This window comes from Malaclemys terrapin, chromosome 1, assembly GCF_027887155.1.
Source record: "Malaclemys terrapin pileata isolate rMalTer1 chromosome 1, rMalTer1.hap1, whole genome shotgun sequence".
NCBI classification, from domain to species: Eukaryota; Metazoa; Chordata; order Testudines; family Emydidae; genus Malaclemys; species Malaclemys terrapin.
In genome coordinates, this window is record NC_071505.1 from 302,807,683 (window position 1) to 302,822,987 (window position 15,305).

A 15,305-nucleotide genomic window follows, 5' to 3' on the forward strand; every position below is an offset into this window, starting at 1 on the left:
CATTCCTACTTTTATTCATTATAGCCTTAGCTCATTGATCTGTAAGTAATTATTTAATGCACACTGTCTGTGTTGTTCTATACAGACTTACCCAGCCTTAGGCACTGTCGCATTAAGCCTCCAGAAGACATGTTTTTTTCAGCTTCAATCTCACTGAAGTTTAGAGAACTGGCAAACACCAGTACATCAACCATAGCCATCAGACGGCTCAGGAAAGTCACTGCTGTCTCTGCTGACATTCCTTGTGTCACTTCAATATTTTCCAATTCAGTCTTTAAGAGAAAATAATTATATTAGACTTAACAGTTTCAAACAACAAATATAGCACACCCACATCTCAATTTTAATTGTTAACAATAAATAAGTAAATGAGAAAAATTACAAAACACTATTTCCTATATTTAGGGTTGGCAGAATTCGGGGTTTTTTTATATACCAGTAATTTTGATGTTTATTGTTTTATATATATTAAGATATTTTTCAATTTTTTTCTATTTTTATTTTTATAGTTGCTGGAAATTAAAGGGCGTAGGGTTGGCTTAGGGTAGCATTGGCTGCAAGGGGCTCCCTGCATAGATGAGGGATTCAAGGCATCATTACCCATGGTGCAGGGGAGGCTGTGGTCCTGGCTTGGTGGAACAGAAACTCCTGGCCAGGGTTGCAAGGAGGATGATCCCCTGGCTATAGGATGCTGCTGCTGAACAGTTCCTGCCCAGGGATGACTGTTACATTCCTGGCTGGTGAGTGAGTGAGCAGGACCACGAGAGCAGAGCTGAAAAGGGCTTCCTGAACAGCCGTGGGGCTGGTGAAACCTGATCCTGGCAGACACAAGGTACAGGGAAGTCTGTGGTTCTGATGGAACAGGGCAGAACAGAGACCCTCAGCCAGGGCCGCGAGAAGTTGTCATTGTCCCCAGCCACGGGTGAGGCCACCCTGCTGCTGAATGGCTCCTGCCTGGAGCAGGGTGGCCTCCTCCTTGCAATCTTGGCTGGGGGTGTCTACTCTGGCCAGGGATTCAGCCTTCTCCGCACCTTGCACCTGAAGGGATCCAGTATCACTGGCTCAGTGGCAGCACAGAGACATCTCTGCAGCCCCGCTGTCATGGCCCCACTCCTGTGACAGCAGTTGATGCCTGATCCTTACAAGCACAGGGGGAGGGAAAGGCTGCACTCCCGCTGACTTTCACCAATCACTCTATTTTTCACTGGTTTCAGTATGTCAGTTGAAACCAACATTTATCAAAATCTATTGATTAAAATTGAATCCTGCCAAGCCTATCTATATTTTTTGTCAATGTAAATTACTTATGAGTGAACTTAAAAATAATGGAGTAGGAAGATGAATTCACACTTGCATGCTGTAATAGGTATTATGAAGTCTAATATCTGTGAGAAAATTATTACTATTTACATAGAACCAAACTGTGGCCCAGCTACCACAGCTGTACAAGGCATAAGGGAGTACATGACACCCCTTTATGTCTCTGAGCAATCTCACTGCATGACAGCACAGGAAGGAAAATGGGCTCTGCAGAGCTGCTATGTCTCCACCTGCCCCTACTCACACAGATGGGTGAGAGAAATGGAATGGGGTGGGAACTGAGCAGAGTCTTTCCGTGTCACTAACGTGTAGTTGGAGCCGAGGAATGTATGCTTTATTGGGCATAAACCTAGCACAGTTTACTCCATCCCTGGATCAGCAGGGGAGGGAGTTTAGTCCCTCCCTGTTGCTCCAGTGAGGGAGGAAATCATGCCAGGTTTGTACCTGGTGCAGCATACATTCCACGTGGAATCACAGTCTCCATCTTGGGCTGTTCCCATGGCCTAGGCTCATGGCAAAGCCACTCCCGAGTCTGCAATTGTTTCATAAATGTAAAAAAGGATTATGATTTAGGGTAACATTTTCAAAAGTGCCTAAGTGACTGGAGCCTAAGCCTCATTTTCAAAAGTGAGTTAAGCTCTTAGGGACAGATTTTTAAATTCATTTAGGTGTCTAAATATGCAGGCGGGCGTCTAGTGGGATTTACAAAAGTGCCTAGGAGGCCAACTCCCATTAAAATCTCAGAATTTGGTGCCTAGGTGCTTTTGAAAATCCCATGAGGTGCCTATCTGCATCTTCAGGCACCTAAATACCTTGACTTTAGGAACCTAAGTCTCACTGATAATCAATGGGACTTAAGTTTCTAGGTCTTTTTTTAAAAATGGGACTCAGGTGCTTGTGAAAATTTTAGCCTTTTGGTTCCAGTTTCAGGGATTCTGTAAGACAAATAAGGAGCTTAAAATATATTATTTTGTCCTGTCATAAACATTTCTTTCCGTAACAAGAGTAGAGAAAATTCTTTTAAAACCCTTTATTTCCCTATTGTTGAGAATTTAATGTCCTCAGTGAACAGTAACTTGTTGAAATAGTTGTTTAGGTTTAACAACATACTAACAGTGCCGATAATGCCAAACAATATTAAGAAAACAATTGTTCTGACACGTGAAAGGTATAATGTGTCTTTCTGTCATCAGAATGATAGATAACATTGCAAGACATGTCAGTTACATGGGTATTCTGGGAAGGGTTGTCACTATTTAAAATCTGTCCAGCAAGACAAAACAAATGATATGATGACAATTAGACCTTTGAAACACCATTTCCCTTTGAAGGACTGCCACTAGCATTCCTCTAGGCAGTTATTCCCTGTTATTTTATGTTATTTTTCTACCGTGACCCCCTTGTCATAGTAGAAGAAACATTATTAATTCACATAGAAAAGTAGCAAATTGTTTATATATAAAACACTTACACAAATGAAATTTAAACTGAAGAAGCCATATCTGAATAGCAAGAAGCCATGCCAGGGTGTGCATTAGTAGGCTGCTGGTGCAATTCTCAGGTGGTTATAGAAACATGGCCTTTGGATTCACCTCAATAATCACCAGAAATATGCACCAATAGTCTATTAGTGGACTTCCTGTTTTGGATTATTGCTATAATACAATTAATTATATTGTACTATATACATTTTCTTAAGGGAGTAGATCTTTTACTTCCCAATGTGAAATGTCCAGGTTTATTTTCACATGAAATAGTAAGCCATGTAAAAGCATGTTTTATAGTATAGTTTTTACATGATTTTTGCTAGCATTACATAGAAGAAAAAATAGGATTTTCTTTAGGAAATCTCCCTAAATGCTGCCAATTCACTATAAAGACAATAAATAGCCTTCTATTAGGTCTAATTACTATAATGAAATTCACCTCTTAAAGGTAACACACTAGTATGTATTCTAACTACATTTCAGAGACGTTTTCTTGTTTAGCAAACTGTTTTCAGAAGCTAGAATGTTTTAGAATGGTATGGTAAAACTCATGCTTACTATGTAAATTTTAAAAGCAATAACTAAATTCCCAGATGGTTATATGTCCAGAGTTTGAACTAAATCAGATTTTCACAGCAGATGGACACTTCTGCAATTTATATTAGATCATAGGCTTGTCTAACTTTGACTTGGTAGTTTACAATAAGCAGCATATAATTATTAGCCAATGCATTAGATTACACTACGAAACATTTCAGGAAAAGTCCATAAATGCACCTATTTTACTCCTGACCATATCCTATAATATGGCGTGAATAATTAAAAAAAAAGCCAAAATGTCAAATTATCAAAAATAATAAAGATTGAAAAACTTAAAAACTGAAACTTACAGCAGTAATACTAACCTTAGAACCCTGGACATGCAATAGACAAAACAGACAACAGATTACAACAATAAAAGAAAAAGAAAATTATTAAAGTTAACTGAAAATACAATGTAAAATTGAAACAAAGTAATATCTTGGAATCATACCTTTATCTGATTAATTTATAATAGGCACTAACATTGCATCTTAGAAAGTGAACATTTGAAAACAAAGACTTCAAAAATAACTAAACTGCAAACAGTATAGACATTAAATCTAATCTTTTAATTTTATTATACAGTTTCTTTCCACATTGATCCATCCAAACTGAAATACATATTTTTAAATATGTACATGGAGAAAACGTATAGTATGTTAGTAATGTATACCCACAGTAGAATTTTACTTGTTATATAAATCACAGAAGTACATGACATAATTGTGCCATTCTCCAGTCAATTGAAACTGAAAAAAGTAAATCCAGCCTTAGTATTTATGATTTGTGAGATAAATATGTACAAAATTAATTGACAAAACATACATATAAATCAGAAGAAAAAAATGCTTGATTCTTTAGCCGTAATGCTCTTTGGACTGGAGCACCACAACATACCTTGTTACATACACCAGAGTTGTGCACAATTTTCAAACCTAATCCCAAACCGTACTAAACATTTGAATGATTTTGAGCCACCAGTGGAAGTCCAAGTTTTGGATCATCTCAGGGAGTTTGAGGCTAGTCCCAATGATTAGCAGTTCTGCAAGGTTTCTTGTAGGTTTTATTTTCAGCCAGAACCCTCTCCCCACAACAGGCCTGTCATTTAGTTGTCAGGAGCCATATTTTTAAAACTGACTAATGATTTTTGGGGCCTTTAAGATTTTAAATCCCCAACCTGTTAAACCTTATAGGGTGGATGCTGAGCAAGCGAGGCATCTAAAAAATGGAGGGACCCAAAAATCAAAAGTCATTTTTGATAATTTCGGTCCTAACTACCTTGGAAAATGGAGGTGAAAAAATAGAAGACTATTGCACCTCCAGCACTGAAGACAATTTAAGGTAGTCAATATTAAAAGGTAATATATTACTAACAGTTACCACACTAACAAATTTATTTGAGCATAAGCTTTCGTGGGCTACAGCCCACTTCATCTAGTTTTTAAAAATATTTTAATACTGTCATAATTTAGATAGCACATTTTTTAAACCAAAAGCATTTCAGCTATGCTACGCTAATAGTGCCATTGCAGTATCAACTCCAACAAAATGAGAAGGAAGTTTTCTTTTCTATTTTGGTAGAAAACTGTGTCTAACCATCCTTTCAGATGTGGAAGTTCAGGTCTTGGTCTGGACTCTGAAGCTTAAACGCATCTTTGGGACCCAAACGCATTTTTTCTTTAGATTCCTCAACAAGTGAAATCCGGGTCCCATTACATCAATGTCATAACACCCATTGATTTCAATGGGACAGGGATTTGACGTTAGGTTCACTGAAGCCCTGTTTGATCCCAAAACCTTCAATTTTCTCCTTTAAGCCACATCCTTAAGTCCATGGTTATGGCTGTCATTTTATATTAACTAATGACTAGCTGGAACTGTCAGTCTGTCCACACCATGCTTTAACTGGCAACATCTGTTGCTGTTAACAAAATGCATTTTTCATAATCCTTACTCCCTTTCCTGAAAGCCCTTTGTCTCGTTTTACATTTTCACATTTTGTCTTATATGGCTGCAAAAATTTTGGGGCACACAGAGTGTCTTATTTGTATTTATAAAGTGTCACGTAAATTTGAGACACCAAAAATAGTTTAAGTGCTAAGAAGATATATATTATCATCTCTGCGTGCAAGGTCTTTGAAGGATTACCTCAATCCCTGCTAGCCCAATGAGCAGTAGACCAGGACTGAGAAATTAACTCTTTCTGGCATATCATCATAAAACAACATTATTAGATCAAAATATATGCTTGCCATTTTTATTTATTTTAGTATTTTCATTTATTATTTCATATATCCTATTGGAAATTAAAAGGCGCCTATCCTTGGCTCTAGGCAATTTTTATACTAAATCACATGCAGTCCCCCCCAACAAACAAAAAACCCACCAGCAACTACGTTAAAAGCAAATTATTAAAATTACAATGTCAAGCACTAAAGTTAAGAAACACAGAATATTTTGCCTGTGACACTTTATTTCAGCCCTCTTGTATGTATGCATTATGATACAGTCTTTAATTATATGATCACCTACTATGTTTTCCACAAGTGCCCTGCCTCAATTGACTGAACAGATGGTGCTCACTTAATAAGCAGAAATTCAATATTTTGTTGTATCTTCATTTCTTCAAGGTTTATCCCAAGGTTTATTTACTCCACACTATCCAAAAATTGCTCTGAAGACAGCATTAGTAATTTCCTCATGGGCTTCTCTATGGTGCTCCTCACTAGAGTGAGTCACAAACATTAATGTATTTATTTTCATAACAACTCTGAGATGAGGGTTATGATCATCCACATTTTACAGATAGGGAGCTGAGGCACAGAGATGTTGAGGTCCACAAGTATCTGCTAACTTTGGGTGCCCAATTTGAGACATCTAGAACCTGACTTTTCCAAATTCTTAGCATTATATAGAACATCATATGTTCAAAGCACAGCTCCCACTGAGGTCAGTTGCAGTTGAGAGTGCTCAGCTCTTCTGCAAATCAGAACCCAGGTTCTCAAGTCAAGCACTCAGAAAATGAGGTATACACAGCACATGACCAGCTGTTAAAAGCTGGGTTAAGCAACTTGCCTAGCATCACACAGAATCAAATCCTCCAGAGCAGCATTTAACTACCTTAACAAAGAGACTGTCCTTTCCATTTCTGTAACCCCCCCTGCCATATTCCCAACTCACCTTCCAACTTCTGCAACAAATGGAGTAAGGGTCCTACAAAAAACAGTTTACTTCACTACCCAACCCTGATTCATTCCCAGAGCAGGTCCATCCTCTGAACTGAATGAAGCAGGGATGCTGTGGAAAAAACAGTCTGTGATCACGTAATTGGAGACTATCATAACTCATATACACAAGAGGACTGAATTAAAGTAACATAGGTAACCTTAATTCTGGAATTTCCTAACATTTGGATGCTTGACTTTGCAACCTTAATAATGACCTTTTAATATACAAAGGGTTTGTGCGTGTATAATTTCTTAGGTTAAAAAAAAAAGGGGGGGCAACCCCCCCCATATTAACAACCATATAGAAAAGGTACAGACAAGGGCAATGAAAAGAATTAAGGGAATTGAACAGCTTCCATATGAAGGGAGATTAGAAAGACTGGGACTAATTCAGTTTGGACAAGAGGCGACTAAGGGATGTGATAAAGGTCTATAAAATCATGAATGGTGTGAAGAAAGTGAGTGTTATTTACGCCTTCACATAACACAAAAACCAGGAATCACCCAGTGAAATTAATAGGCAACAGGTTTAAAACAAACAGAAGTCCTTCCTCTCACAGTCAACCTCTGGAACTCGTTGCCAGGGAATGTTGTGAAGCCCCAAACTGTAAATGGATCAAAAAAAGAAATGGGAAAATTCATCATCAGTGGCAGTTAGCTAAGATGGCCAGGGATACAGCCTCATGTTCTGGGTGTCCTTAAGCCTCTGACTGACAGATGCTGGGACTGGATGACAGGGTCACTGGATTATTGCCCTGTTCTGCTCATTTCCCTTAAAGCATCTGGCATTTGCCACAATTGGAAGACAGGTTATTGGGCTAGACGGACCATTGGTCTGACCCAAAATGGCCGTTCTTATGTTCCTCAGCAGGATAGGGACCATTCAATCCACTGCACAAACCTCTGCCACCTCAACCAATGGAATAACTGATATCAGTAGTCAGTTGCCATCTGGACCAGCACTAGAGGAGGATGGACACTTTGCCAGTTTTCACGGAGAATGATAGAGGAATGGTGGAGACTCAGGAATTGTGGGTCCCATTCCAAGCCCCGGAGAGGAGTGCATTCTAATGGGCACAAACTCTTCTGTCCATTTCCTATGTGACCCCTTCTGCCTCTCCCCGCCAATCTGTCCCTGTCTCAGTCCTAACCCTCCACCACCCCTCATCCCAGTCCCATTTTCCACATTTCAGGCTTTTCATCCCAGTCCCTGTCTCCTTGCCCAGCAAGTCATATTCTCCCTCCACCACCCCAATTTCCTTCTGCCCAGTCTCCTTGCCCAGGTATTTCCAGTTCCCTCTTCTGAATTCTTCATCCCATCTTTCTTCCCCACCCTGACCTCCAGTTGTGCAGCTCCCATCATCCCTGTCCTAATCTCCATCCCCATGCTCCTTGTCCAATCTCATTGCCCCCTCTCCACCATCTCCTTGCCCAGTTTCTTTGCCCAGAGAATCCCAGTTCTGCCCTCGCACCCCGGTTCTTTGTCAGATTGGTTTCCCTTCCTTTTAACATTTTCTCCCTGCCTTCACTGGTTTTCAGTCCCAGTCTCTCCCCGAATGTCATCAAATTTCAGTGTACCCCAACAACCTACTGGTTCCTTCTGTTTCCCTCCCCAGCTCCCAATCCCCCTGCCCAACCAATCCCAGTTTCCTGCCTGCTCCCAGACCCAGTAGCCTTCCAGCCAGTCTCAGTCTCTATTCCAGCTCTCAGTCCCAATGTCTGAACTTTTAAAAGAAAAAGTCACTAGAGTTTTACCAAGAAAAGGTTGCAAGAATTTCTGAACATGGGCAAAACAATGTATTTTTCCCTACTTTTGTTTTCAGAATTGACTGAACCAAAAATTCAACTTGAGACGGACATCCAGCATGGAAAATTTCACCCCAAGTCGTTAAAGTTTGGCAAAGTTATAAGCCACTGAGAACAGGGTCTTATAATGGAAAATGTCAGATGGTGTCTCCCTCTCCCTCCTGCTGCATGGCCTTGAGGGAAAACTGTAGCAAGCCAGTGAGAGAGTTCAGCAAGTAGTGGTATAAGCAGCCAAAGCAGGAACCTTTGGTCATTTGCACACTCAGAGAACTTTCTACAGTTTTGACTGGACTTTTTCTGCCCTGGGTTGATTGGCTGCTTGCTCCAATCCTTCCCCTACACCCCACTTACAATCTTTTCACATCAGCTTCACTCCACATTTGATGCTGTTACCAGGGCCTGTCTCCATCATCTCTCTTATCTCTTCCCCTCCTAAATAACCTCACCCCCTCTCCAAAAAAGGGACATTTACTGCCACCACATAATTCACTATGGTTTTGTGTTATACCCTTTTCCCCACCCTGTGTCAGTCCTGTCTATTAGATTGTAAGTTCTCTGGGGCAGGGACCACCTACTATTCTATGTTTATAGAGTGCCTAGCACTCTTGATTGCCCCTTAGGGGCCACCATAATAAACATGATTAATAATATATCATATAAAAATACCATATTCAAACTATATTGTAAAGTTATTTTTAAATTTACTTCAAGGTTCTGCTGCCATGAAGGAACCACTCTTATCTTGCTTTCATGAATGGTAAATGATACCTGAATTTATTGAAAATGTAAATTTATTTAATATCAAGTGAATGCAGGAAATGGTAAACAGCAATGTGAACTCCATCTTAAAGATTAGTTTCAATTTTTATTTATTTATTTTAACAAATGAACCCAATTTAGGATTTTACTTTTGGGAGAATCGTTTTCTTTTCAAAGTTTTTCCTTATGCTCTAATTTCACTTTTCACAAGTATGTACTAATTTGGACGATGATTATGAACTGAATGTGAGTTATGCAATAGGAGCAGGACTGAGCCCTGGCTTACTTATTTTGCCCTTAGACGGTCCAGGGTGGAAGAACGCTGCGGTTCTCGTTGTCTCCATCTTTTAAACTTTTCTCTTTGAATTTCTACTTTCCCTTCTTCTGTATCCACTGCAATGCGGGATAGACACAGGGCTTTGTTGGAGTGTTTTAAAATTAAAACTGTTGATATCAACTGCTCTACGCATCTCTTGGCATACAATACTCTGCTTTCAGCTGATCCCTACAGATTCACAGCAGATAGCTCTGCAATGATTCAATCTCTTTCAGAACTGGAGAGCAGAAAATTGAGTCCAAAGCTGACACCTGATGTAACTACACAGAGACCCCCTGCTGTGGCTTTAATGAGCTAATTTTGACTACACTGTACATAGTTATGCAAATAAAAAGATAGCAATATCACAATGAAAATGTAGGTGAGTACAACATAGCCATTCTTATGACTGAGCTTTCTATTTCATGATGATTGCTACAGTGGGCGATATCAGAACAAAGAGCACCTCCAAATCTACTCCACTGATTATGAGACTTGTCTTATAGTAATGCAGCAGAAAGCGGAAAGGATCCTGGGGAGCTTTTGAATCTCAAAGGCAGTTAGCTCCTGTTCTGACCTCCTGAAAACCAGCTTGTAAGAAAAAAAGTTAATTAAAGACAAGGCAATATTAATGTAGCCAGAAGGTGATTTTCTAGGAAGAATTAGCATATGATTATTGCAACGAAGAGTCCTGAACTATTCTTGGTCAAATCTAAGCCTACTCTCAGGTCTGACTTTGTGTTGTCCTATCTACTGGCTGTATGCATACTAAAGGAAAAAGTTTCCAACTTGGGTGCCTGAAATAGTTGATCATATTATGCTTCCACTGAAATCAATAGCATTTACAGAAACCCAGCACCTCAAAAAAAAAAAAAAATCAGGTCACTTACATGTTTAATATGGAGTTAGGTGCCTAACTTCAGGCAGTAACGTTTGACATTTTTTGCCATATAGAAATTAGGCACCTTAGCTCATTCCAGAGCCCTTTCAGCAATGCAAAGAGCCAACCAGGACTATACTAAGCCACCTCAAGGAAATTCTTTTGTTAATATGCTACACACCATGTTGTGTATTGGAAAACAGCTGTGGTTACTTTGTTATAAAAGTATTAGGTCTAAGTTACACCAATTAACTGTAAAGTAGAGATGGTTGGGAATTTTCCAACAAAAGATGGTTTGTCAGAAAATACCCATCTGTTGACCTCAAAATGTTTCCAAGAACATAAGAACGGCCATACCGGGTCAGACCAGAGGTCCATCTAGCAAAGTATCTTGTCTTCTGATAGTGGCCAATGCCAGGTGCTTCAGAGGGAATGAACAGAACAGGTAATCATCAAGTGATCCATCCCTTGATGCCCATTCCCAGCTTCTGGCAAACAGAGGCTAGGGACACCATCCCTGCCCATCCTGGCTAATAGACATTGATTGGCCTATCCTCCATGAATTTACCTAGTTCTTTTTTGAACCCAATTATAGTCTTGGCCTTCATAACATCCCCTGACAAAAAGTTCCACAGTTTGGCTGTGGGTTGTGTGAAGAAATACTTCCTTTTATTTGTTTTAAAACTGCTACCTATGAATTTCATTTCGTATCCCCTAGTTCTTGTGTTATGAGAAGGAGTAAATAACACTTCCTTATTTACTTTCTTCATACCAGTCATGATTTTATAGATCTCGATAATATCCCCCCTTAGTTGTCTCTTTTCAAAGCTGAAAAGTCCCAGTCTTATTAATCTCTCCTTATATGGAAGCTGATCCATGAGAGGACCTTCCCTCTTAACCCGTGACACCTTACTTTGCTGAAGAGCCTTTGCTGAGGGACCTTGTCAAAGGCTTTCTGAAAATCTAAGTACACTATGTCCACTGGATCCCCCTTGTCCACATGCTTGTTGACACCCTCAAAGAATTCTAGTAGATTGGTGAAGCATGATTTCCCTTTACAAAAACCATGTTGACTCTTCCCCAACAAATCATGTTCATCTGTGTGTGTTTGACAATTCTGTTCTTTACTATAGTTTCAACCAGTTTGCCCAGTACTGAAGTTAGGCTTATCGGGCTTTAATTGCCGAGATTGCCTCTGGAGCCTTTTAAAAAAATTGGCATTATATAGGAGATCCTTCAGTCATCTGGTACAGAAGCTGATTTAAATGATAGGTTACATACCACAGTTGTTAGTTCTGCAATTTCACATTTGAGTTCCTTCAGAACTCTTGGGTGAATACCATTTGGTCCTCTCTTTAGCTTTTTTCTTTGCTCCTTCCTGCTGAGGACCTAAATGAAATTCAAGCTTTAAATGCTCAACTCCTGCATTGCTAATGGGAAACAGCTAAGTGAAAGATATCCTCTTCCCCCTTTTATAAATGGTAGCTAGACTCAAGGGAAAAATAATTTGTATCCTGTGGCTCTTATTAACTACTATAAAAAGATCAGATTCTTAAGAACTGATTTTTTTAACAGGTACAACATTCTGGATTGTAAGGGAACTAGGAAGCTCAAGAGACACACTCATCATATAGATCAAACCAAAGAGAAGCCTGAATTTATAAAGGGACTGAAATGTTTGTGAGGTTCAATAAATGAACTACAAACACCAACAACTCTCTCTTTTTGAGACTGAGTTAAATGCTGGATTAAACATAGCTAGGTAAAAAAAATCTACATCACAACTATGAAACTAGAAAAGCAGCTAACTACCTTTCTTTCCATCATAAACTAATGATCAGATAGGATGACAAGTGTTAATTATTTTTTTCTTTTTTGCCCAGGGACCGTGTCCCTCTTCACATTTCTTTATGTTTGGTCAAAAGATAAAATACACTGAGAGTCAGATTCAGTAATGCTGTTGAAGGAAGGTGTAAATTAAAAGTCCTGTGCCACAGGGTTAAATCACCCGAAGGAAGTCATGTGATATTAATATTTTAAAGGTTCAAAATGGGCACCCAGATTTTCAGTGAGAAGTACTATAAATTCCTTGATACATGTCAAAAATATTGTTGAGAAATACAGTTACGAAGCAATGAAGTACAATACACAAAGCATATGAGTTTATTCTTTTTGATAAACTGAATAAGCACATATCTAGTGTGATCTACAACGTGTGTATGTATTATCCCATAGAAGCAAGTCTAACATCCATGTCTACCCAGATTTCTTTATGTCTTTACACCTACAGTAACTCCTCACTTAAAGTCGTCCTGGTTAACGTTGTTTCCTTGTTATGTTGCTGATCAGTTAGGGAACATGCTTGTTTAAAGTTGCACAATGCTCCCTTATAACGTTGTTTGGCAGCCGCTTACTTTGTCCCCTGCTAGCAGGAAGAGCAGCCCATTGCAGTTAACTGGTGGAGGCTTGGAACCAGGGTGGACCGGCAGCCCCCCTATCATCTCCCCACTCCCCTAAGATCCCTGTGCGGCAGCCGCCCAGCATGCTATCAGTTGCCGGTAGTTCAAGTGTCCCTCTGCCCCACTGCCATGTGCTGCTCCTCCCTCTGCCTTGGAGCTGCTCCTGGGAACCTCCTGCTTGCTGTCCTGGGAGGGGAGAGGGGAGGGTGAGGGTAATGTCAGGGTGTCCCTCTCCCCCTGCTCCTGCCCCCCACTTACCCAATCTCTAGAGAGCGGGGTTGGGGGGGAGAACACAACAGGGCTCAGGACACAGGGAGCTTGCTGGCAGCAGCTGCTATCTCAACTTGCTGATCTACTTAAAAAGGCAGTGTACTTAGAGTGGGGTCAGCGTACTTAAAGGGGCAATGCGCATCTCTCTCTTTCAAACACAGGGTGTCTCTCTGTCTGCCATGTGTCCCCCCTCCCTCGATTTGTGCTGCCTTGTAGAGCGTGAGGCTACATTAACAAAAATGTGTTAACTATTGAGGGCTCAGCCGAGTGCTAGTTCATCATTTAGCAGTAAGGCATTCCCTGGGAAATATCCCACCCTCTGACTTCACCACCTCAACCAAGCTTCATAATCATCATTGCTGTGTATAGTATTAAATTGTTTGTTTAAAACTTATACTGTGTTGTGTGTGTATACATCTGATATAAAATATAGTCTGGTGAACATTTTTTCCCTGGAACCTAACCCTCCTATTTATATTAATTCTTATGGGAAAATTGGATTCGCTTAACATTGTTTCGCTTAAAGTCGCATTTTTCAGGAACATAACTACAGCATTAAGTGAGGAGTTATTGTACTTGTTTCTAAACCTCCCTCACCTGCATGGCAAGCTCTCTCTATTACTCATTGTCCCACTCCCAACTTTTTATTCAATGCCACTTGATCAGCTTTCATCTGGGGTAGCATTTCAGCAGTACTGTTTGGCACACTTCAGAGTTATAACCTCTCTGTTTTAAATTCAGTTCATTTTGTAATATCTTTAAATATAGAACAATACCACACAAGTAACTGAGAAATGACTATACCCATATGTATAATATAAGGATGTATTCTAAAGGGTTTCCTTTATTAAAATAAACTCCAGCTCAAAGAGAAAAGCTTGAGCCACTTACACGTGACAAGTTCTTGGGCTAAATATACATCATGAATGTACTTACATTTTAATTAAGAAGTGTGTTGTACACATTTTTTTTGCTGTTACTATTCTAACAAGATGACAAAACTGAATGTTTTGTAAGGGAGTCTGCTATAGTCTAGATAAGAATTTTTTTTTTAAATATTCAACCTTTTAATTTTGAAATGTCGTGGTACATAGAGCAAAATCATTAAGAACATCTTATTGTTGCAAACCAGGATATTATAAACACAACACTATTGAAAAGATAAGGGTAATTTATAAGACTTTATCGGATGTTCATGTATTATACACAATAAATAAAGGGCAACTCTGAATTACAGGACTAAAGGTCTATAAAGTGGTTTTGCAATGACATAAATCATGATAGCAAAGCTAGAGAGTCACCAAGATCCAAAGATGGAATTATAGCCAAGTAATTCAAACCGTGCCTGTTTTATATTTATATACTATGAGGATTCCACATAAAGCATCTTCATTTTCAAACAAAGCCCCAGCTGCTTGTTTTGAAAAACGTGTTTGAGTGCCCTTCCTCTAAACACTACCAGAGCAGCTTTCATCTTAAGACCTATTGCTGTGGTTTTCCCCTGTACAATTTAAGAAGCAGCTTTCTTTGCAATGTAACTTTCTAGAAATCTTTCCTTTAACATATTTGATGTCATTCTTGTGACTAAAGTGCAGGGTGCAGTCATACTTGTGAATTACAACACTTTTTGTGCACAGCAAATAGAACAAGAATAAAGCTGCTTGTCATTTGAGATGATGCAAATAATATAGGTACAGTATATACATATCCATTGTCTAAATCAGTATCATATGATTCTGTTTAGACAGTTGCTAGCCCATTAATACGTTTGAGTACCAAATAATATTGGTCCAGCTAGTAGAGCAATTGTGTGAAACTATTTTTAGTTACATAAATACTGGTAATAAAGAATATAGGCAAAGAAGTGCCTATATTAGCTCGGGTTGTTTAGCCTGACCAAACGAAGGCTGAGGGGGGATATGATTGCTCTCTTTAAATATATCAGAGGGATAAATACCAGGGAGGGAGAGGAATTATTCCAGCTCAGTACTAATGTGGACACGAGAACGAATGGATATAAACTGGCCGTGGGGAAGTTTAGGCTTGAAATTAGACGAAGGTTTCTGACTATCAGAGGGGTGAAATATTGGAACAGCCTTCCGAGGGAAACGGTGGGGGCGAAGGACCTGTCTGCTTTTAAGATTAAGCTAGATAAGTTTATGGAGGGAATGGTTTAATGGGATAACATGATTTTAGTCA

The 15,305-nt window shown here is 39.4% G+C and overlaps 1 protein-coding gene across 3 annotated transcripts in view; it reads right to left on the reverse strand.

Annotated features, from left to right (window-relative positions):
- The window catches only part of NBEA (neurobeachin), an 817,568-nt gene that overhangs the window by 498,091 nt on the left and 304,172 nt on the right, over positions 1-15,305 (reverse strand). For all 3 annotated transcript variants that reach the window (XM_054015304.1, XM_054015305.1, XM_054015303.1), the window contains exons 25-26: positions 3,698-3,721; positions 92-272 (exon numbers count right to left, since the gene is read on the reverse strand). In XM_054015304.1, coding sequence (XP_053871279.1) covers positions 92-272; positions 3,698-3,721 — 205 coding nt within the window. The remainder of the gene's footprint in view (positions 1-91; positions 273-3,697; positions 3,722-15,305) is intronic.